Source organism: Staurois parvus, unplaced genomic scaffold (genome assembly GCF_062004578.1).
Source record: "Staurois parvus isolate SC_StPar_1 unplaced genomic scaffold, SC_StPar_1.0 ptg000094l, whole genome shotgun sequence".
Classification (NCBI taxonomy): Eukaryota; Metazoa; Chordata; class Amphibia; order Anura; family Ranidae; genus Staurois; species Staurois parvus.
Genome location: NW_028317890.1, coordinates 1,249,714 through 1,273,653, shown reverse-complemented (window position 1 = coordinate 1,273,653; position 23,940 = coordinate 1,249,714). Strand labels below are relative to the sequence as shown.

At 40.8% G+C, this 23,940-nt stretch overlaps 2 protein-coding genes across 11 annotated transcripts in view; one reads left to right on the top strand and one right to left on the bottom strand.

Moving 5' to 3' along the window:
• The window catches only part of DNAJB12 (DnaJ heat shock protein family (Hsp40) member B12), a 65,159-nt gene extending 54,794 nt beyond the window's left edge, over positions 1–10,365 (top strand). Inside the window, exons 8-9 of the mRNA XM_089670726.1 lie at positions 7,434–7,585; positions 9,772–10,365. Of these exons, the coding sequence (XP_089526852.1) occupies positions 7,434–7,555 (122 nt within the window). The 3' untranslated portion in view covers positions 7,556–7,585; positions 9,772–10,365. The remainder of the gene's footprint in view (positions 1–7,433; positions 7,586–9,771) is intronic.
• The window catches only part of LOC149468063 (uncharacterized), a 128,293-nt gene that overhangs the window by 12,348 nt on the left and 92,005 nt on the right, over positions 1–23,940 (bottom strand). The window lies entirely within an intron of this gene.

The following is a 23,940-nucleotide window of genomic DNA, read 5'->3' as shown; positions in this document are numbered from 1 at the left end:
AGAGACCAGAATGGCTCCAATTTTCTCTATAGTCTAAGAAATCAGAAGCTATGAACATTTCATCACTTCAGATTTGCAGGATATAAAAAGCGCCATTTGTAAATTGGGAAAGCATCTGATCACACCAATCTTGGTAAGCTTAGATAATGTAAGGGCAGAGGAGATATCTAGTCTGATAGACCCCAGATTTCTCAAAAAAGAATCTATGACAATGCCCATTGACGTTATCGGGGATATTTGCATTCTCAATGATAGCATTAAAAAGTGTTCAAAAAAAAAAAAAAATGAAAGGGGGGAAAAAAAAAAAAAAAAAAAACACCCTTGCCCCATTGTGCATGCAAGCGTTGACCCCGTGGCAGTATGTAAACAGCGATTGCACCATGCATGTGAGGGTATCACCATGAACGTCAGATCAAGGACAGTAATTCTAGCACTAGACCTCTTGTGTAAATATAAATTGGTGACCTGTTAAAGCTTTTGAAGCATCGCCTATCAATAATAAAAATGTATGTACTTTGTTGCCATTGTACTGGCATGCGCAATTTTAAAGCATGTCATGTTTGGTATTTGTTTGCTCAGCATAACATCATCTTTTATATTTTATCAAACAATTGGGCAATATATTGTGTTTTTGTGCATTAAAATTCTAAAAAGTGTATGTTTCCCAAAAGATTTGCATTTGAAAAATTGCTGCGCAAAGTCTGTGACAATAAAAAAAATTTTACACCCACCAGTTTATTCTCTAGGGCCTCTGCTTTAAAAAAAAGATATACTGTTTGGGGGTTCAAAGTAATTTTCTAGCAAAAAAAAACAAAACAGTTTTTTCAAGTGAACAAAAAGTGTCAGAAAAGGCTTGGTCTTCAAGAGTAGGTGATGTGTGCCATAAGTCAATGTTGTCTCTGAAATGCCAGGATGGTGGAAGCAACCCCTCCAAATGACCCCTTTTTGGAAAGTAGACACTCCAAGGTATTTGCTAAGAGGCATGGTGAGTGTTTTGCTGATCTCATTTGTTGCCACGTTTTTGGAAAACAAGGAGAGAAAATAAAAAAAAATATTTTTTCTTTCTTTTTCAAAAGCTTGTGACAAAAATGATATCTGCAACATACTCACCATGCCTCTTATCAAATTCCTTGGGGTGTCTACTTTCCAAAAAGGGGTCATTGGGGGGGGGGTGTTTGTACAATCCTGGTGTTTTAGAGCCTCCAAAACTGATTGGTAGTGGAGAAGTGATATGACGAAATATGACCTTGGAGAGCCTGGAGGTGGTCATTGGATTTTTGGGGTCTGTATGTAGGTAGGCTGCCAAAAAGCCTCTCACATATGGTATCCCTATACTCGGGAGAAGTAGAATGTGTTTTGGGGTGTTATCCCACATATGCCCATGGCATGCATGAGCAATATATCATTAAAGTGACAACTTTGTGTACAAAAAAAAAAAAAATTGTCATATTCAAAAAATAAAATGTTCCATGGACTCAACATGCCTCTCTGCAAAATCCTTGGCGTATCTACTTACCAAAAAGGGGTCATTTGAGGGGGGGATGTACTGCCCTGGCATATTATGACCTCAAGAAATGTGATAGGCAGTCAAAAAGTAAAAGCTACGTAAATTCCAATATATATACACCATAGTTTGTAGACACTATAACTTTCACACAAACCAACTAATATACATGTATTGAGATTTATTTTTTTTTACCAAAGACATGTAGCAGAATACATTTTTAGCCTAAATTTATAATTAACTGAGTTTATCGGATATTTTTTTATAACTAATAGTGAAAAATATCGGGGACTTTTTTCAAAATTTTTGGTCCTTTTTTGTTTATAGCGCAAAAAATAAAATCCACAGTGATGATCAAATAGCACCAAAAGAAAGCTCTGTGTGTGAAAAAAGGACATAAATTTTGTTTGGGTACAGCATTGCACGATCGTGCAATTACCAGTTGAAATAGCACAGTGCCGAACAGCAAAAAATGGCCTGGAAAGGAATGGGGGTAAATCCTCTGGAGGGCAAGTGGTTAAAGAACATAGAATCTTTGAGAATAACAAGAGAGAGCAGTGTAAAGCGTAATGTGGGAAGTATAATTATTATTATAATACAGGATTTAGATAGTGCCAACAGTTTGCTCAGCGCTTTACAATATAAAGGGATGACAATACAAGAGGGTTAGGAGGGCCCTGCTCCTGGGAGCTTACTATCTAATAATAAGGTTTAAAGAAAAATGACCAAAGCCAGCAATACATGGATTGAAGTTCAGCAGTGATTGGCCGCATTTCATGCCACCAAAGTGCATAACCTTACATTTATCAACATTAAACCTCATTTGCCACATAGCTGCCTAATTAAACAGTGCATTGAGGTCGGCTTGTAAATTGGAGACATCCTGTAAGGACGTGATTCCACTGCACAGCTTGGTGTCATCTGCAAAGACTGAAATGGGATTTGTAATCACAGGCCCTATATCATTTATAAATATATTAAAAAGTAAGGGTCCCAACACTGGACCTTGGGGTACACCACTGACAACCCTAGACCATTCAGAGTATGAATCATTAACTACTACTCTCTGAATACGATCTTTTAGCCAGTTTTCCATCCATATACATACAGATTTTTCCAAGCCCGCAGACTTCCCCACACACGGCTAATGTGTAAGGTAAACTGTGTCAAACGCTTTTGCAAAATCCAAGTATACCGCATCCTCAGCCACCCCCTATTTTTTCCAGCAAGAGCTCATCTATGTGGTCTTTTATTAAATTCTCCAGTATCTTCCCAACTATAGAAGTTAAACTAACAGGTCTATAATTACTTGGTAAAGATTTTAATCCCTTAACCACTTCCAGACTGGACACTTTTACCCCCTTCCTGACCAGGGCAATTTTCAGCTTTCAGCACTATCACACTTTGAATAACAATTGCGCGGTCATGCAATACTGTACCCAAATGAATTTTTTACCATTTTTTTGAGACAGATAAAACTTTATTTTGGTGGTATTTATTCACCGCTGGGATTTTTATTTTTTTTTGCTAAAGTCCAAAAATTTTGAAAAAAAGTGTTTTTTTATAAAATTTTGCAAATAAATATTATTTCATCATAAATCTTTGCCAAAATTTATTCCATTATCTTTTTAGTAAAAAAAAAATACAAATTAGTTTATAACCAAAAATTATAATTTTTAAACTTTTTTTTACATTTTTATTTTTTTTTATATTTTTTTTTTTTTTTTTACATACTGTCACCCTAGCAGTACAGTGTCACCATGGTGACACTGTACTACTTGTGGGGGGTGATGAAGATTTTTTTTTTTTTTTTTACACTGATTGCTTTTACATCCTATATGGGTGTAAAAGCAATCATTTCTCTTTCTCTCTGTGTGCATTCTTGCACTCATTGAGAAGTACTGAGTGAGGTGTGATTGGTCACAGCTTGTCATATGGTACAAGGCTGTTGTGAATAGCCTTGTACCATGTGACCTCTGTGATCATTCACAGATTTCACACGTAGTAAGCAATGATGTCACAAGTGACATCTTGCTTACTACTTTGCATGTGATCACTGATTGGCCAATCAGTGATCACATGATCGGGACCTCGTACAGAGGTCCCGTCAGACGATCGGTGTTTCACTGTGTCCGGAGGACACAGCGGGCACCGGATCGCGGTGCTGCGCGCTCTGAGGGAGCACGCACAAGCAGAGTGCGGGGAGGCCGTTTATAAATGGCCACCCGGCCCTGCACTGCCACCGTCCGGCCGTTTATATGCAATGGCCGGTCGGGAAGTGGTTAATAATATAGGCACCACATTGGCCTTGCACCAATCCAGTGGAACCACTAGCCTACAAGGCACTTATACCCCCTTCCTGCCCAGGCCAATTTCCAGCTTTCAGCGCTGTTCCACTTTGAATGACAATTGCGCGGTTATGCAACACTGGACCCATATGAAATTTTTATCTTTTTTGTGACAGAGTTTTATTTTGTTGGTATTTAATCACCTCTGGGTTTTTTATTTTTTCTTAAACCAAAAACCACTGAAAATTTTGAAAAAAAATGTTTTTCTTATTTTTTGTTATAAAATTTTGTAAATAAGTGATTTTTCTCCTTCACTGATGTGAGCTGATGAGGAGGCACTGGTAGGTGGCACTGACAGGCAGCACTGATACATGGCACTGATAGGCGGCATTGATAGGTGGCACTGATGGGTGACACTGAAAGGCAGCTCATATGGGCACTGATATACACTGGTAGGCACTGATATGTGGCATTGATGTGGCATGAATAAGCACTGACACAAGGCACTGATGGACACTGACAGGTGGCACTTCAGTGTGCCCTGATGATCAGTGTACATGTCCCCTCCGCGGAAAGCCGATTACCGGCTCTCCTATCCTCTGGAGCTGTCAGCGTGACATCTCGTGGGGAGAGAAATGCTGATAACCGGCATTTCCCTGTTTACATGTGATCAGCTGTAATTAGACACAGCTGTTCACATGACCGAGCAGACATCTTCGGCTCTTTCCGTGATCGGTGATCCGCTGTGTCCGAGGGACACCCTGCACCGCCGATCGCCATATGACATCCTCCCAGAACGAGAGAACCACCTTGCGTCCATCATATTACTATATGGCGGGCGGAAGGTGGTTAAGGACCCGTGGGTTTATGCCATCTTGTCCAGGTGCTTTATTAACCTTTATACTTTCTAAATATTTCTGGATCATATCAGTTGTGAGCCAATGTGGATCATCTGGAGCTGTGTCAATACCATGCTCGTTATGGTCAAGAGCTCCCCCATGCTCCTTTGTATACACAGAGTTGAAGAAGGTATTTAGCAAATTTGCCTTCTCTTTGTCCCCAGTCACCCACATTTTTTACTATTAATATATTTGAAGAATTTTGGGGGGTTTGTCCTGCTATCTTTTGCAATCTGTCATTCAATTTCAATTCCTTCAATTTCCTTTTTACATATTCTGTTATATTCTTTGTAATGTTTAAACGATGATAGCGTTCCTTTATTTTTATATTTCATAAAGATCTTTTCTTATTATTTAGTTTTTTAACTTTGGCCATAAGCCACGTAGGTTTGATTTTTAGCCTTTAAACTTGTTGCCCATGGGAATATATTTGACGGTGTGCTCACCTATAGTCTTTTTGAAGAATTCCCATTTCTGTGTTGTGTTCATTAATGCCAATATTCCCTCCCAGTCTAAGTTTTGGAGAACAGCTCTAAGCCTTGGAAAATTAGCCCTCCTAAAGTTGAGCATTTTTAATTTTCTCATATGTGCTTGTTGTTTACAGCTAACAATAAATTAAATCATGTTATGGTCACTGCTACCCAGATGTTCTTTTATATGGACATTCGTAATAAGCTCTGCATGGTTTGAGATTACCAGGTCCAGCAGAGCATTATTCCTAGTTGGGGCCTCTATGAACTGTACCAGAAATTTGCCCTATAGTAGGTTTATAAATTTTTGCCCTTTAACGGTTCCAGCAGTGCCATTACTCCAGTCAATTTCAGGGTAATTAACATCCCCATTATTATCACGGTCCAAGCCTTTGCAGCCCTTTCGATCTGTGCAAGGAGCTGAGTCTCCACCTCCTCATTAACACTGGGAGGCCTATAACAAACTCCAATGATTACCTTTGTAGTATGCACCCCCATGTGCAGTTCCACCCATAATGCTTCAGCCTCATCACACTCTCCATCAACTAGGTCCTCTTTCACACTCTCTCTGAGATCACATCTCACATAGAGACAGACACCACCACCTTTCCTTTTAACCCTGTCTCTCCAAAAGAGAACATAGCCAGGTCGATGCTGAACCAGTAATAGAGGGGCAATCTTTCAATGGGGGCACTAGTTCTGGTGACACCCTGGGATTTCCTCAGTTTGGAGGGATTTTCTCTCACTTCCTGTTTGGCCCTGGGACACAGATGACCAAAAAAAAAAAAAAAAAAAAAAAAAAAACTGACCAGCATTATAACTCTCCCTTTCTCAATCCAAAATGGAAAAACAAAAGTTTTGCCTTTAGTGACACTTTAAGGAGAAAGGTAGAATCTGTGGAGACAGTAGCCATGTCCCATATTGAGGAAGTAGCTCTACCCACTCCTGACAAACTAGTCATGGACATGCAGTTTGGAGAAAGTACTTCCCTTCATCAGCTTGATGATGATGGCGTGTGACCTGTTTATGTTCAGGTGTGGGTAGAGCTACTTCATCAGTATTGGACCTTGCTGCTGTTCCTATGCACCAAGCAGTTCCCTGAGGAGAATGCAATTGCCAGAACTTTGCTCTGTAAGCGGTCATATTCCACCTTTCTCCTTGACGCGTCTGTGAGTGCATCTTAGGCGTTTGTATTTAACCGCTTCCTGACTACCCTATAGCAGAAATGCTGCTACAGGGCAGCACGAATGCGCAAAATCGTGTGTGTGTGTGTGTGTCTGTGCATTCCTGGGTAGGGGGTGCACGTGCCCTACCTGCACCACCATTTGCAGCCGCGGCTTTCAATCACCAGCTCCTGCTCGGTGATTACTCATACACAAATGCGTATTATGATTATATATCTGGTGAGTGCGCAGTCGTAACATCTATCTCTGGCACATAACCTGCTAGACCACTTGAAGTATACAAATCACCTGTTTGAGACCATTTTGGATAGATTTTCACCTTTATTGTGGACTTCATATGTCATAATCTGTGGTGTATTTCAGCACATATAAGTGCTCACTATTGTCACGTATATGGCACCATATTACAGATTTATCTTCACTACAACAAGCTGACCTTGCTTCTGGCTTTGGAAAGAATGGTGTTCGGGTAATTTACAAAAAGTGTGTATGACACTCAGTTAGGCCTCTGAACGATAGAGGTCCATGCTTGCCCCCACTTCATATACACTGATTAAAAAGTGTTCATTTAATTTTTTTGAGCAGAGTGTAGCATCAAGTCAATTAAACTCCTGACAGGCAGATTAATAACAGAAGGAGCCATTGGCTCCTGCAGCTGTTAATCAAATGCCGTGGGTTGGTGGGGCCGAGCCGCACTGTCTGTGTCAATAGACATAGACAGCATGACTTGGGATCAAGCCCACAGGTGTCTCACAATAAAAGCAGCTGGCTACTGTGGCACACCAAGAAGAGGAGGAGCCAGGAGAGGCTGGGGGGACCTGGGCTGCTGTATGCAAAACCATTACCAGAAATCTGTAAATTCAGGACCTACCTAAACTTCTCCAATTAATCTGTATCCAGATAAGTAGGCCCTTGCAAGGAGATTGTACAATCATATTATAACGTGTGGTGATCTGTAATTATTCCAGTGAAATGCTTTTCTGTCTTTCCTCTGGTATCTCTAGCTGTGGATGTGAGAGTACAGACTTGGTACTGAGCAAATTCCTGCTAGTCTTTCTGAACTAACTGGTTTCTTTTTCTACTTTCAGAGGAAGGATTACTATACCGAGCACGTTATTTTGGAGATGCAGAGCTCTACCAGAGAGCGCAGAGGATGGGCACCCCTAGCTGTAACAGACTGACGGAAGTCCAGGCTTCAATGCATGGCTAGACCTTTCTGAGCACACTGAAGAAAGCACAGGTACACACAGAATAGTTCCCAAAACACAATGTACTACACTGGCTCCTTCTTCACACATAATGTATATTTGTCCTTCTACAGAAGCAGCTCAATAATAATAGAACCAATAAAAGGAGCTTAAAATGATATATACAAAACTACTTACAGTGAACTTCTCCCTCTACAAGTTAACCACTTGCCCTCCTGAGGATTTCCCCCCCTTACTGCGCTGCGTTACTTTAATGGACAGTTGCGCAGTCATACAACATTGCACCCAAATGACATTTCCGTCCTCCCCCCCCGAATTGAGCTTTCTTTCGCTAGTATTTGATCACCTGTGCGTTTTCTAATTTTTGCGCTATAAAAACAATTGTATTCAGGTGTCTTTGGTCCCATAGACTTCAATGAGAGCACCTGTAAATGCGTGTTTTTACACCTGAAGGATGTTTATAGAACTACTTTCTTCCCCTTGCCCAGTACAGGAAAGTTTGATACTTGTACAAAAACATTTGTAAAATGCCTAGGAAAAAAAAAACAAAAACAAGAGTGTCCGGGACCTGCCGATCGGTGAAGCAGATGACAAGACAGAGCTCTGTTCTGTGTTTCCTTGCAAAGCAGGGAATAAAAACTGACACAACCCTTAGTAAAATCTGCACACGGTAAACACACCAAGCATTATTAGGCACACAATTAACCTTTTGATTGCCCCTAAGTGTTAACCCCTTCCCAGCTAGTGTCATTAGTACAGTGTCAGCATATATTAACACGGATTGCCTGCTGTGCTATTTCAGTCCTGCTATAAGTCGCCGATCGCCGCCTTTACTAGTATAAAAAAAATACATTTAAAAAAATTCTCTAAATATATACATACATACACACACCACACAGTTTGTAGACGCTACAGCTTTCACCACAACCCAATCAATTACCAAAAAATATGTAGCAAAATACATTTTTTCCTACATTTTTGAAGGAATTTTTTATTATTGGATATATGTTTTATCGCAGAAAGTAAAAATATATATTTTTTTTTTCGGTTTTTCCTTTACATAATAAAAAAAATGCAGTGGTGATCAAATACCACCAAACAGAAGCTCTATTCGTGTGAAAAAATTATTTAAGTTTTATTTGGATACAGTGTTGCACGAGCATGCAATTATCAGTTAAAGTAGCACAGTGCTGAATAGCAAAAAAATGGCCTGGTCATGAAGGGGGTAAAACCTTCCAGAGGGCAAGTGGATAAAGCTACTTCGTTGGTGTTGCAAGAATAAGCATTTTTTTTTTTTTTAAACCTGTCCTTGTGAGGAAGACAATACTTGCGTCTCCCGCCACACACCTACTAAATTTTGCAATATTCAAGCGCCATCTCAGAAGATCTTCAGAATTCACTGCTTCTGGTTGTGTCAATTGCCTGCCCCCCTCTGCACGCTGTGGTTCCTCCTACCAGCCCTATACAACTACAAGGCACCGTGATATAGGGGGTTCACAAATCCAACTACGAGTCAAAGCGCAGCGGGAAACCAGGCATTCGACAAACCTGCAAATGTTGCCTTCTGAAGATTCTTCAGGCAGCAATATCAGCAGTAGAGGTAAGAATTAAAACTCCAGGCACCAGTTGTGAAGAAAAGACTGAAACGTAACAGATGTCATAGAAAACATTCTAGGTAAAGGTCACTGTGCCTGGAGTTGGGTGTTAACCCCTTCCTGCCAGCCGTATGCATATATTCAGTCTCACAGAAGTGGGTCTTTTTCCTTGGGGCAGCATATATGCGTACCTCCCTTTGTGCTGGAAGCGTGCCAAACAGCCACACTCCCAGCACAGAGACTGGGCTCTCAATGAAAGTCCAGGGTCTTGTACTAACAATCGAGACCCAGGATTTTCAGTTCTGGGTCACCTGATCGCTGTGATAGCCTCTGATTGGCTATTACAGTGATCAGTTACTGTGAGCCTGCCCCTGTGTTAACTCCCTGTTCTGAATGAAGGGAAAGCTCACACCATAGGTAGCCACTTGTCCCAGCTGTTTAGCAACTTATAGTAATTAATGCCCCGTTAGATCTAGCCTTCATGACACCAAACCTTTTATTGATTGAGAAGGATGCAGAGCCACACATCATATCGATAGTCATTTTCTTTATTCTCTCTTAATTCAGACCTGTATAATATTAAATGCAGCCTATTCTAAATCTAGTTTTTTGTTTCTCTTTAGATCTTCAGAGCTGGAAATTTTGGCAATACACGGGAGGGCTCATTTCCTGTCTGGGGGCCTGCAACGCATTGCTTTCTAGTGCGTTACTGACTCTTCAACCGCAGCCTGATTACAAATTGAGAAATGTCAATGCACAATCCTCCTGACATTGTGTGGCAGCAGGACAGAATCTCTGCTCGGCTTCTTCCCACAGTCCCCACATAGTCCCGTTGCCCATAGACTTTAATGCACCTGTAGGATAATATAAGCTCGGCAGCTGCTCGGAACGAATCCCAACCGATCTCTGCCCCGACTGTCTGGATCCCTTAAGACTGTGGCCTATTACACCTTACAATATGTGGAATCAGAAGACTTTTAGAACAAAGAAATGACTGAAGAAAATCTATTTAGAATTACTTTCTAGCTGTATATATGTTGTACTTTTAAACAGAAATAATTATTCAGATACTGGATTACATTTGTTTAGCCAGTATCTGTTATTCTATTTAAACCGTTGTGTGAATCTTTGTGTTGGCATTGGCCAAGAGCTGAGTCTTTCATATTTAAAATAACTGCATCTGATGGAATATATTTAATAAATTTAGAGACTTTAAACGTGTGATTTTTCTCCTAGGGTACATTTTATGAAATACCTGCGACTAAGGTTAAAAGATCAAATTCACCCAAAACTGGTAATTTTAGGGGGTTTTTTATTGTTGGCAGTATTTTTCTCAGCATATTTTCCAATTTCAAGTGCTGCAGTGTGTATACTCCCCAACTGAATTCAGCATAAGGTAGAATATATAAATCACTGAAATAAAGACTGCATTTGTGCGATTACCTCCATGTATGCACATATACCAACACTGATTACCTCCATGTATGCACATATACCAACACTATCGAGAATAAGGTATTACCATAAATACTAATCTACTGAAAATGCAAAAAACAGAAATTGACAAAATGTCAGAATATAGTAAAGGTGTGCCGAAATAAACGTATAGAGTGCACACCAGATTGATTGAGAACTCGCTCGTAGTGAGGATTTATGACAAAACAAACATTCCGATGCATGCATACAATTCTTGAACTTTCCAGTTCTGTGATCCAAAAAAACAGTTAAGATCAATGCCGTGCCAAGATACCCTAGTGGACAGGAGGTCCTTGTGACTGTACTGTGAGCAGAGGCAGACATCTAAGACCCAAGGAGACCCTGGTGGTTACACAGCATGCATTACATTGTATATTGGTCATATGATTAAGGTGAGAGCATTGTGAGCACTGTGGTTACATAGTTAGTCTAGCTGGAAAAAAAAGACAAAAGTCCATCCATAGAAAAGAATAAATAAATTATAATCCTATACCCACAGTTGATCCAGAGGAAGGCAAAAAAAAAACCCAGCAAAGCATGATCCAATTTGCTCCTGCAGGGAAAAAAAATTCCTTCCTGATCCCCCGAGAGGCAATCAGATATTCCCTGGATCAACTTTACCTATAAATGTTCGTATCCAGTTATATTCTGTGTATCTAGGAAAGAATCCAGGCCTTTTTTGAAGCAATCCACTGAGTTGGCCAGAACCAACTCTAGAGGGAGTATATTCCACATTTTCACAGCTCTTACTGGTGGAGACATGGAGGAAATCACAGTCTTGGCACGGCCTTGACCCTCACGGTTTTTTTTTTGGGATAACAGCACTGGAAGGTCCTAGAATTAGATGCGTGCACCTGGATATGCGTTTACGTTTGTCATAAATCGTCACTGAGGTAAACGTATAGACTGCACACGCAATTGACAACTTTTATTTCTCTACTTTATATTAGTACTTGGCAATACATTATATTTTCACCTTACCATTGGTATTGTGCATACGTGGAAGTAACAGCACAAAGTGCAGTTATTATTTCAGTTAAGGGGTAGCGCAGCACCATTTCATATTCGTAGTCATTGTGGGAACACAACAGGGGTTAGCAGTTGCCACTTTTATTTATTTTTTTGTAACACAAGAGTTACTTTTACTTTATTATCTATACATGGACCTAAAAAGGTATAGCTTTTGTTAGGTCTGGCAGGCACATTTCATAGAGACTAATGATTAGTGATCATTGACCTTCCAGTTTTCCATTTACAAAAAAAAAAAAAAAACTGCTTTAGGCTGCATTCACACTTGAGCATAGCAAATGAGCGTTTTTTTGCACATTTATATACAGTGGTTTTTCAGGCAGTTTTGTCATTTTTATTTTAATAGCCAATAGAGAAAAATATTATCTGATGTATAATTTGTCAGTTTGTTTAGCTTTTCCATCAGCTTTTCTCTTTTTTTTTTTTTATTATTCATGGTTTTTTTGTTTTTTCTTAGGGTAAGGGGTTAGAGTTAAGGTTACGTTAGGGGTTATTATTTTATTTGCTGTCCTATTTATTTATTTTTTTTGTTAGGGTGTTAATAAATGAATAAATGCATGTAAAATAAAATACACAATCATATATTAATCATAAATTAATACATACAATAAATGAATATGTAATATTACATTTAAAAATAACTAAGTAACTTCTAACCCCCCAACCCTTAAAAAAATAAATAAAGCCCTAACACGAAATAAATTATAATTAATACATTATTATTAATACATTATTATTTTGTTTATTATTATTATTTACTGAATTTGTTTTTTCATTTGAGCAGAAAAACTTGCAAAAAAACGTGTAAATCGTGTTGTTCCAATCATTTCTATGTAATTAAAAATGCTCATAAACACACAAATGTGCGTGGTTTGAGCTTCAGGCATTTGACTTCAGGCAACTTGGAATAGAGATGTGAACCATCTCTATTGAGAATCGTTAATTTTTTTCCCCTCAAGCAATTTCGAGCTTCAAAATACAAATTACTCAGGTGTGAATGGGGATGGAGTATACAATCTCTCAAAGTATATGCAAGGTACTTGTGTTTTTGGGAGGGGGAGGGGGTTGGCTTTTCACTATTCAGTGCACACATTAGCATGGTATTAATCTTTTCACTGCCAAATCTTGGAAGGGATTGATAGCTTTGAAATCAGGAAGTGCTCAGCTGGTCCCATCTGGGCTCATTCTGCATAGAAGATCAGCAAGCACTGACTTTTTACTGATCTCCTGACACCTGTCATGATGTTTTCAGGCACCCAGGAAGGGTCAGATAAGATTGGGGGAAGGGGGGGTCAGACATGGGGCTTTACAGCCACCCACATAACCAACTACAAAGCTGGCAGCTAGCAACATAATAGTTACATTGGCAGCAGGGGTTACAGTGTATCTAAGCCCAAAACAAAAAAGCAGTGGGCCTGTGTGCAAGATCATCAGTTGGGCCCTCCTGCCTGAGAAAAAAGTACAGTGGGCCAAGGCAAAAATTGGGTGTGATTTTCATTGTGCTAAGTATTGACTGAGGCTTAAAGGGATGCAGGGGCAAGGGACCCTCTATCCCAAAGGCCATCCGTCTCCTACCCAGCCTACCTGTACTAATACATTCTGTATCCATTTAAATTTTGCATCCTTGTGTCTACTGCGTATTGTGCCAATTCAGCAATCAAGTGATCTTTGATGTCACAAGGGGGAAGCCAACCCCCACAGCTGCAGGCATACTTACTATGTAACCATTGGGCACTGCTGAAGCACTCCCTGGTTATTTGACAGCTGTAATCTCACAGGGAGAGGAAGGGATGTTTCATCCACTCCCCCAGCACCTGATCTTCTCATCACAACCACTAGGTGGATCCTTGCTGCAGCTGCAAGTGGTAATTTCAGCTGCAGCAAAGGAAAAAAAAATGTCTTCTCCCTTGGGGCTCATGTGCACAACACACATTGCATGGAGGGATATGCCACTGCAGCCACCACATCTAAGGACTAGTAAAGCTGTAATATATTCTTTTTTTTTTTTCCCCTGGTGATCCTGCCAGTAATAGATTTAGTGGCCACTGTACTGTATCTATGGAGGAGCAGTGTTATCCCGCTAGAGTAAGACTACAGAACACCTTTCCTCATTTCTATAACATGGGGGGGGGGGGGGGGTGAGTATTCTTTAGTCCATCAAGAGATTTGGGAACAACACTGAGTGCAGCACAGGAAGGTATCAGCTCACAGCATCACTGGCAGGATAAACAAGTATTTTTATGCTTGTATCAAACAGATATAACAAACTGCTTTCAATAATATATTTAACAGGACAGAAAAAATGTTTAGGGCCCATGCACACTATTGTTCACTGGCATCCCACCGCACCTTGTGGATACTGGCAGAATTATTACATGCACTGTCCTTGTCCATTAGGCAGCCCATTCAAAAGAATAGGCTGCCTTAACGGGGTGTACTATAAATGTGCACACAGCAATTATGTGATAGATTCTTAGGGTTTACTGTAAAGGAAAATTGAACTGTACGCTCTAGGTGCAGGACTCCCATGTAAGTAGACCTTTATGGAGACTGCTGGAGGCTATTACCCCCGGCTCTGCCTCCAACCACTGCTAATCAGAGACAGAGTCCCGATCAGCACATACCATGTAGGGGTGAAAAGAACTTGTAGGCATAGTGATGGGGAAAAAAAAACACCCTCTAAGAAATGTGGCACTTTGGGTCTTAAACCATTAAAATACCATTAAATTTAAAACCTCTACAGAAAAAGGAATTCATGGTATCTGTAGCAAAAGAGGAACCATATGTATAATGTGTGTGTGTGCATATATATATATATATATATATATATATATATATATATATATATATACATATACACACACACACACACACACACACATATATATACACACACTTGTGTTCAAAATAATAGTGTGTTTAAAAAAGTGAATAAAGCTCTAAATCCTTCTAATATATTTCCATACACACAAATGCATTGGGAACACTACACATTCTATTCCAAATCAAAACATGAAGAAAAATGTCAAATTTGTGTTGTTCCTCTACAAAAATTGAAGAAAAGTGAATATTAGACTGTTCAAAAAAATAGCAGTGTTTGTATTCTTCTTTACAAACTCAAACATTCACTATATAAACTGAAAAATGTTTGAAGATTTTGCTTTCCTTTGAATCACTTAATTAATATTTAGTTGTATAAGCACTGTTTCTGAGAACTGCTGTACATCTGTGTTGCATGGAGTCAACCAACTTCTGGCACCTGTGAACAGGTATTCCAGCCCAGGATGATTGGACTACATTCCACAGTTCTTCATTATTTCTTGGTTTTGCCTCAGAAACTGCATTTTTGATGTCACCCCACAAGTTTTCTATTGGATCATGATCCGGGGATTGGGCTGGCCACTCCATAACGTCAATCTTGTTGGTCTGGAACCAAGATGTTGCACGTTTACTGGTGTGTTTGGGGTCGTTGTCTTGTTGGAACACCCATTTCAAGGGCATTTCCTCTTCAGCATAAGACAGCATGACCTCTTCAAGTATTCTGATGTATTCAAACTGATCCATGATCCCTGGTATGCGATAAATAGGCCCAACACCGTAGTATGAGAAACATCCCCATATCATGATGCTTGTGCAACCATGCTTCACTGTCTTCACAGTGTACTGTGGCTTGAATTCAGTGTTTGGGGGTCATCTGACAAACTGTCTCCGGCCACTGGACCCAAAAAGAACAATCTTACTTTCATCAGTCCACAAAATGTTGCGCCATTTCTCTTTAGGCCAGTCAATGTGCTCTTTGGCAAATTGTAACCTCTTCAGCACGTCTTTTTTTCAACAGTGGGACTTTGCGGGGGCTTCTTGCAGATAGCTTGGCTTCACATAGGCGTCTTCTAATTGTAACAGTACTCACAGGTAACTTTACACCTTCTTTGATCTTTCTGGAGCTGATTGTTGGCTGAGTCCTTGCCATTTTGGCTATTCTATCCATTCGAATGGTAGTTTTTCGCTTTCTTCCACGTCTTTCAGGTTTTGGTTGCCATTTTAAAGCATTTGCCATCATTTTAGCTGAGCAGCCTATCATTTTCTGCACTTCTTTATATGTTTTCCCCTCTCCAATCAACTTTTTAATCAAAGTACGCTGTTCTTGTGAACAATGTCTGGAATGACCCATTTTCCTCAGAATTTCAGAGAGAAATGCACTGTAATCAGCATGTACAACATTTGCTGCCTTCTTACCTTAAATAAGGGCAATAATTGCCACCTGTTTTTCAAAGAATGAATGACCTCACTAATAGAACTCCACACTGCTATGATTTTGAACATGCCCCTTTCAATTAGTGATTCAATTACACAGAATCAGCAGCATGCATGTCATGACTGTTGGGTCTGTTGGATTTCTATTACCGTATTTTCCGGCGTATAAGACGACTTTTCAACCCATGAAAATCTTCTGAAAAGTCGGGGGTCGTCTTATACGTCCGAGCCGGTGTCAGGGCAGCACTTTTTCAAAGGGGCGGCACGGCGCCGCCCCCCCTCCTCCTCCAACGGACACTAAGTACAGGGGTGGGCAGAGGGGCTGCTGTACCTTACCTGGCTCCGGTCTCGGTCCCACGACGATCCGGTCCAGGAAGCGCGGCTGCTCCTTCTTTCAGTTCGGCCGCTCGATGGACACGCAGCCGCTTGGCTCCACCTCCTCACTGGTGATTGGGCGTCAGCACTGGAAAAGCACACAGGCGACCAATCACCGGCGAGGAGGCGGAGCCGAGCGGCCCCGTGAAAATTGAGCGGCCGAGCTGAAAGAAGGAGCAGCCGCTCCTCTCCCCCACTGAGACGATGGGGCACTATTCCTCCTCCACACTGACACCAACGATGGGGCACTATTCCTCCTCCCCACTGACACCAACGATGGGGCACTATTCCTCCTCCCCACTGACACCAACGATGGGGCACTATTCCTCCTCCCCACTGACACCAACGATGGGGCACTATTCCTCTTTCCCACTGACACCAACGATGGAGCACTATTCCTCTTTCCCACTGACACCAACGATGGAGCACTATTCCCCCCAATGACAGCAATGACACCAATGATGGGGCACTATTCTCCCCACTGATACCAACGATGGGGCACTATTCCTCCTTCCCACTGACACCAACGATGGAGCACTATTCCTCCCACTGACACCAACGATGGGACACTATTCCTCCCACTGACACCAATGATGGGACACTATTCCTCCCACTGACACCAATGATGGGGCACGATTCTTCCCACTGACACCAATGATGGGGCACTATTCCTCCCACTGACTAATGATGGGGCACTATTCCTCCCACTGACACTAATGATGGGACACTATTCCTCACACACTGACACTAATGATGGGGCACCATCATTGGTATCAGTGGGAGGAATAGTGCCCCATCATTGGTGTCAGTGGATGAAATAGTGCCCCATCATTGGTGTCAGTGGGAGGAATAGCACCCCATCATTGGAATACCATACTGAAATAGCATACCATATTGAAATCAAATCTGATGTTTTTTCATTTTTATTTGGTGTGCGTTGGAAGAGGGGTAGTCTTATACGGCGAGTATAGCTCAAACACTATATTTTAACAGGAAAAGTAGGGGGTCGTCTTATACGCCGGAAAATACGGTACTCTACTACACCTGCTAATAAATTATTTGCCATGTAGAAGTATCATTTCTACCAAAAACAGTGATCAGGTTAGTGATGTCTGACTGCTATTATTTTGACCACAACTACAGTTGTGTCCAAAATTATTCAACCCCCACTGAAATTGAGTGTTTTGGCCAGTTTGACATTGCTTTTGATCATTCAGTCATCTTGCTTACATTTACATTAAAGAGGCACTTGTAGGTCAGACAAATATAACATAACAGTTATAATGAAATAACCACAAATGTCTTTTCTGTGCTCACAGCATTATCAGTTTTATTCAACCCCCAAGTGACATTCAATCTTAGTACTTAGTACAGCATCCTTTTACAGTTATAACAGCTTTTAAACGTGAAGCATAGCTTGACACAAGTGTCTTGCAGCGATCTACGGGTATCTTCGCCCATTCTTCATGGGCAAAGGCCTCCAGTTCAGTCACATTCTTAGGCTTGCGCACTGCAACTGCTTTCTTTAAGTCCCACCAGAGGTTCTCAATCGGATTTAAGTCTGGTGACTGCGATGGCCACTCCAAAATGTTCCAGCCTTTCCTCTGCAACCATGCTCTAGTGGACTTGGAGGTATGCTTGGGATCATTGTCCTGTTGAAAGGTCCAACGTCTCCCAAGCCTCAGGTGTGTGACGGACTGCATCACGTTTCCATCCAATATCTCCTGGTACTGAAGAGAATTCATGGTACCTTGCACACGCTGAAGCTTCCCTGTACCTGCAGAAGCAAAACAGCCCCAAAGCATGATTGACCCTCCACCATGCTTCACAGTAGGCAAGGTGTTCTTTTCATCATAGGCCTTGTTCTTCCTCCTCCAAACATAGCGTTGATCCATGGGCCCAAACAGTTCTAATTTTGTTTCATCAGTCCACAGAACACTATCCCACAACTTTTGTGGTTTGTCCACATGGCTTTTGGCATACTGCAGTCGACTCTTCTTATTCTTTGGAGACAGCAAGGGGGTACGCCTGGGAGTTCTGGCACGGAGGCCTTCATTACGCAGTGTGCGTCTTATTGTCTGGGCTGAAACTTCTGTACCCACATCTGACAAATCTTTTCTCAGTTCCTCAGCAGTCACACGGGGACTTCTCTCCACTCTACGCTTCAGGTAGCGCACAGCAGTCGAAGTCAGCATCTTCTTTCTGCCACGACCAGGTAGCGTTTCAACAGTGCCCTTTGCCTTGAATTTGCGAATGATGCTTCCTAAGGTGTCTCTTGGTATGTTTAACATCTTTGCAATCTTCTTATAGCCATTGCCCTTCCTGTGAAGAGAAATCACCTCTTCTCTTGTCTTCCTGGACCATTCTCTTGCCTTCACCATGTTTGTAACCACACCAGTAAATGTCTAGAAGGAGCTGAGTATCACAGTCATTTTAAAGCTGCCTAATTGGTGCTTATTATGCTTGATTGCTGCTCGGTGACATCCACAGGTGTTTTCAATACCTGATGGAAAGCACCTGTATGAACCTCTGTTCTTCAGAGTGGTAGTCTTTAAGGGGTTGAATAATTGTGGCAATGAAGAAACCACATAAGAACCATTTACTACTGTATTACATAAACAATTGATGTCATTTTAGTTGCATTTGGGTAGTTACAACGTCCTTGTAGGATTTGATTCTGAATACAATTCCAAATGTACACTATAGTCCCTAAACCCCTTTACAGCATTGGGGGTTGAATAATTTTGGACACAACTGTATCTATATACATATATATATATATACACACACACACACACACACACACACACATACATAAAAACACACACAGGTGTGCTTTGGTTTACGAATTTAATGCGTTCTCCGGGATGCTTTGTATTGCGAAAAATTCCTAAACCGAAATGCGGTTTCCCATAGGAGTGCATTGCAAACCAATTAATCCATTCCAGAGGTCAGAAAAAAGTAAACAAAAAAAAGTATTTTATCTGTTCAAAACTCTTTATAAAGTGCACTTTAAAGGCACGGGGCCAGCGCTATAAACCTCCTAGACACAATGCATCCTGGGGAAACTTACTTCGTATTGCGAAAAAAATTTGTAAACCGAGGCATTATTTTCAATGGACTTTCATTTGTAAACTGAAAATGACATTAACATTATTAGGCACGTGTGTGTATGTGTGTGTATATATATATATATAGCCATTACAAATTCAGAGATATGTTCTATTCCCATTGCATGTCTGGAACAAATAGACTGATTTAAAGACAGCAGAACAGAAGAGTGATCATGGTCATGATAGCCCATGAGTACTGGCTGTGTGCTGATCTGTGATTGGTTGTTGTGGGGACAGCAGACCATACTGTACCATCTAGCTGTGAACAGGATGGGGCGGAGAACGTGTGTCACACCACCTCACTGCTGCACCTCCTCTGTCAGTGCATGCACACCAATATTTACTTTACAGCTAAGAAAACCAAGATGCTTTGTTAAACTTGAATTCTTCTGTCATCTGGCATGAAGTCACCAATAATAGAATCTGATGAGTTGGTTTGTACGTTTAGCTCTGACACGTTGAGCCGGTCTCGTTAACTATATATTCGTTCTCTTCTCCCAAATAACAAACAACAAAGAAATGTTTATTTTTTTCATTGTATTTATCAATAACTGGTTAAATATGAATCTCTCTACCTATAACTGAATGAGAAACTATAGCATATTTCTGTGAGTACACATTTCTACCAATTACAGTACTGTACTTATTAACATGAAATTGATGGTATTGCATTAAAATTCACAGAGGTCCGGTCAAGAAAATATTTCTCCAGCAGAGGCCTGAACCTCATGTTTTTTACTATGATTACTATGATCACAGCCCCCTCCTACCCTTACATCACAGTACCCACTTTACATCAGTGTCCTCAGTTCAGAATACCCCCCCCCCATCTTTTACATTTGTACCCCCCTTTACATCACCGCTCCCCATTTAGTACAATGTTTTCAGCCAAAGGTCAGCTCTCCATTAGGAGTTCATGCACATAAAGTGAATAGTTAAATGCAATGATTTTTTTTCATCCATTCTTTTCCTTTATACTTTATGGAATTTCAAGTGTCATTTAGAATCTTTTAAACCTGCAGCTTCCAATAAAGCAGACCTTGCAGTAAAATATCAAACTTTATTCACTGAGGGCCCCCTCCACTTGGCCACTTGAGTCCCAGTCGCCATTTTAAAACATCCCAGGGGCCGTGGCTATTTGTCCCAACACTTTTAAAAACGGCACCCAGGCTCAGCAGCTCTTTTGTGTTCTGAACCAGCACATGAGTTGTGATCAGCTCCTGGGCTTCAGCATTGTGTTTAAATTGGAAGTGATGCGATATTGCAGCACTTCATCCTGGTACAGAGCTGGGACAACCCTTGCCTGCCTCGCCTAGTAGCAGCAGATCATTCCCATCAGCCAGCAATAGGTCACTATTAGAAGTGATCAGATGCTGCACAGCTGAATGAGGGGTCTAGCTTTGGTCTCCACTGACAAGATCCAGCCAGCCCCCCTTCCCATGAAGAAAAAGACCTTAAAAATAAATGAAACAAAGCATTTCCCTTCTAGATTCATCCCCAGGTCCCAGCAATGATGTGAATGACATTTGAATTTAGTGCGTGAATTCTCATCAAGCCAACCCAGTTGTATTAATGTTTACAATGTTTTCTCCCTGCATGTGCCGCAATGTAGTGTTGAAAGAGGAATAAAGTAAAAGGTATACATTCATTTGGAGCTTCACCATTCTGCTAGGTAGTATGAAAATCACACCTGCGTGATATTTTAATTGCCACTTATGTGATATTTCAGTGGAAGTTCTGGAGGTGGAATGTGGGTAGACTGGAGACAGAAATCCCTATGTGGCACTTCGCTTTATTATCATATATAGGATAGGAAAACCAACATTGTGATTCTGCTGATAGATTATCAGAGCTCATTTTTGGGGTTATTTCTAAAACTACTGTGAGCTGAACTGTGCAGATTGACATTTACAGCCAGGTAAGTGCAATTCCAGTGGCTTTAGTGTACAAACAGGAACTCTATTGGGTACAAATCAGTAATGCCAACTGGACCCAAAAGTCTACAGTAAAGTAAAAATCATGGAAAAAGGAGAAACAATATAACGCTTATAAGCTAATGTCATTGATGAAAACATGAGAAAAGTAACCTGGCATATAAGGCTGCACTCCCAGGGGAATTTAAAGGGGTGCTCAATAACATCCCCCCAAGCTTCAACCTACTGCCAGATCCCAGGAAGGAAACAAAATTGCCACTTCCAAAGTCACCAGGCATGCCAAATGTACACAAGACCCATCACAGGTATTGGATACTCTTCTGAATTAGGCAGATTTGTGAAAAGCCTGGAATCAGACCTAGGCCACCAATCAAGTTGCAGACCTGTGATAGGGACGTCAGTCCCCGCCGCTGAAAATATCAGAGGGAACCTTAGGGAGATGACCCTTTCTCCAAAATACGGCGAAGGGAAAATTTTGTATTGGATATATTTTTTTCATGGAATTGATCATTTTATTTTACTGGAAATACAGTATATATGAACAAATGTAAATGAACCAGTTCCCAATGCTTGTGTTTATATCCAAGTCATATACTGACAGGCAAAGTCTTCAATGGTAAAATGTCAGAACAGGACAAGCTTGTACAGTTTTTGTGTTTAAAGCTACGTGCTAAAAACAAAGCAAAATCACCTAGAAGTCATAGGTGGCTCTCGAGATAACCTTTCATTATGATGATCCTCTATTAGTGACAGGCAGCAGGCTGTGCCCCAGGCAGGGACTGTTTACAGGGTAAGTGGTCTGCAGTTGTTTTTCTCCAGCTAAAGCTTTTACCACATTACTAATCCATCTTCTCAAACTACTGCACCAACATTCTACAGAAAATGGCAGAATCATAGATAAAAGGTTCTGGACTTTATGTGCTCATCTGAACAATGAGGAGGACTGCTGCTATCTGACGGGGATATGTTCAATGGCAATCTACTTAACAGACACAACATGGCATTGGAATCACACCTTTTATCTGTAATCATTACCTTTCAAGAGGATCACATATTCAAACCAATCATTACTATATCCATGAACAGAAATGCTTCTTTATGGAGTACAATCAATAGTATAAAAACGAAATACACAGATAAAATAAGTCATTTAATTCACAGGCAATAACAGACCACATACTACAGTGGTCTCCTTGCGAACAGAGAAAACCCGTAGTGTTTAAGTCCCGGTTCACACCACCGTTCCTGTGCTCCGGAGGCATTTCTACATACAAGTTTTTTATACATTCCGGTGCATTGTTTATGTGTTTTTAAAGCGCTCCGATTTGCATGCATTTTTCCCTTTTTTTTAAATCTCAATTGAGGACATGCATTCTGGTACATTTTTTAATGCGTTTTTCTGCATTCTAAATGCAATCTATACAGAAAAAATGCAACAAACCTTTGTTCACTACAGTGGAATGCACTGCAGTGGTGTGAACTATTGGCCATTGGAATCCGTGTTAAACATTGTCCATGTGTTTTTGATGCAAAATAAAAATGCACTGTACTACATTTGGTGTGAGCCAGCCATAAATGTAAAACATATTGCAATGCTTTCTCATACATATACAGTGAAGGAAATAAGTATTTGCTTCCCTGCTGATTTTGAATGTTTGCCCACTCACAAAGAAATGATCAGTCTAAAAATCGAATGGTAGGTGTATTGTAACACAGAGACAGAATAGCAACAAAACATTCAAAAGAAATGCATGTCTAACAAATTCTGCACTGATTTGCATGTTCATGAGGGAAATAAGTATTTGATCCCCTACCATTCAGCTGGATTTCTGGCTACCAGGTGTACAGGTAACAAGCTGAGATTAGAAGCAGTCTCTTAAAGGGAGTGCTACTAATCTCATTTTGTTACCTGTATAAACAACACCTGTCCACAGGAGCAATCAAACAATCAGATTCCAAACTCTCCACCATGGCAAAGACCAAAGAGTTATCCAAGGATGTCAGGGACAAGACTGTAGACCTACACAAGGCTGGACTGGGCTACAAAACTATCGCCAAGCAGCTTGGTGAGAAGGTGACAACAGTTGGTGCAATCATTCACAAATAGAAGAAACACAAAACAAGTGTCAGTCTCCCTAGGTCTGGCTCTAGCAAGTCCTTCACAATGCCGAATACAGCCTGTCAGAGAAAGTCTTTGGGACACCGCTTTTTGTGTCCTTGTTCATGCCCTGGCCAGGGCTTGCAGACTGTACATGGTTACACCTCTTCCATCTTGGGCAGCTCCTGCTGGCGCAATGTCACACACTTTGTGAGCAGGATACAGTGTTTAAAGTGTTTACATTAATGAAACTACACTATGGTGTGTCACGCTTTGTCTCTCTTGTGTGGTCATGACTAGATCCTTAGTTACATCACACATTGGAGACTTCTCTTCCCTCCTCATTAACACACTGACAAAGACTCACAGTCAATCCTTAGTATAGATACTGCTGCAGTTCACAGTTTAAACATGTTCCAGGGTTCATTGGTGATTTCTATCCTCTTCCTTAACAGTTTTACCTCTGTTAATATTTGCTGTACATTATATTGAAAACTAAAAATACAGTAAAAC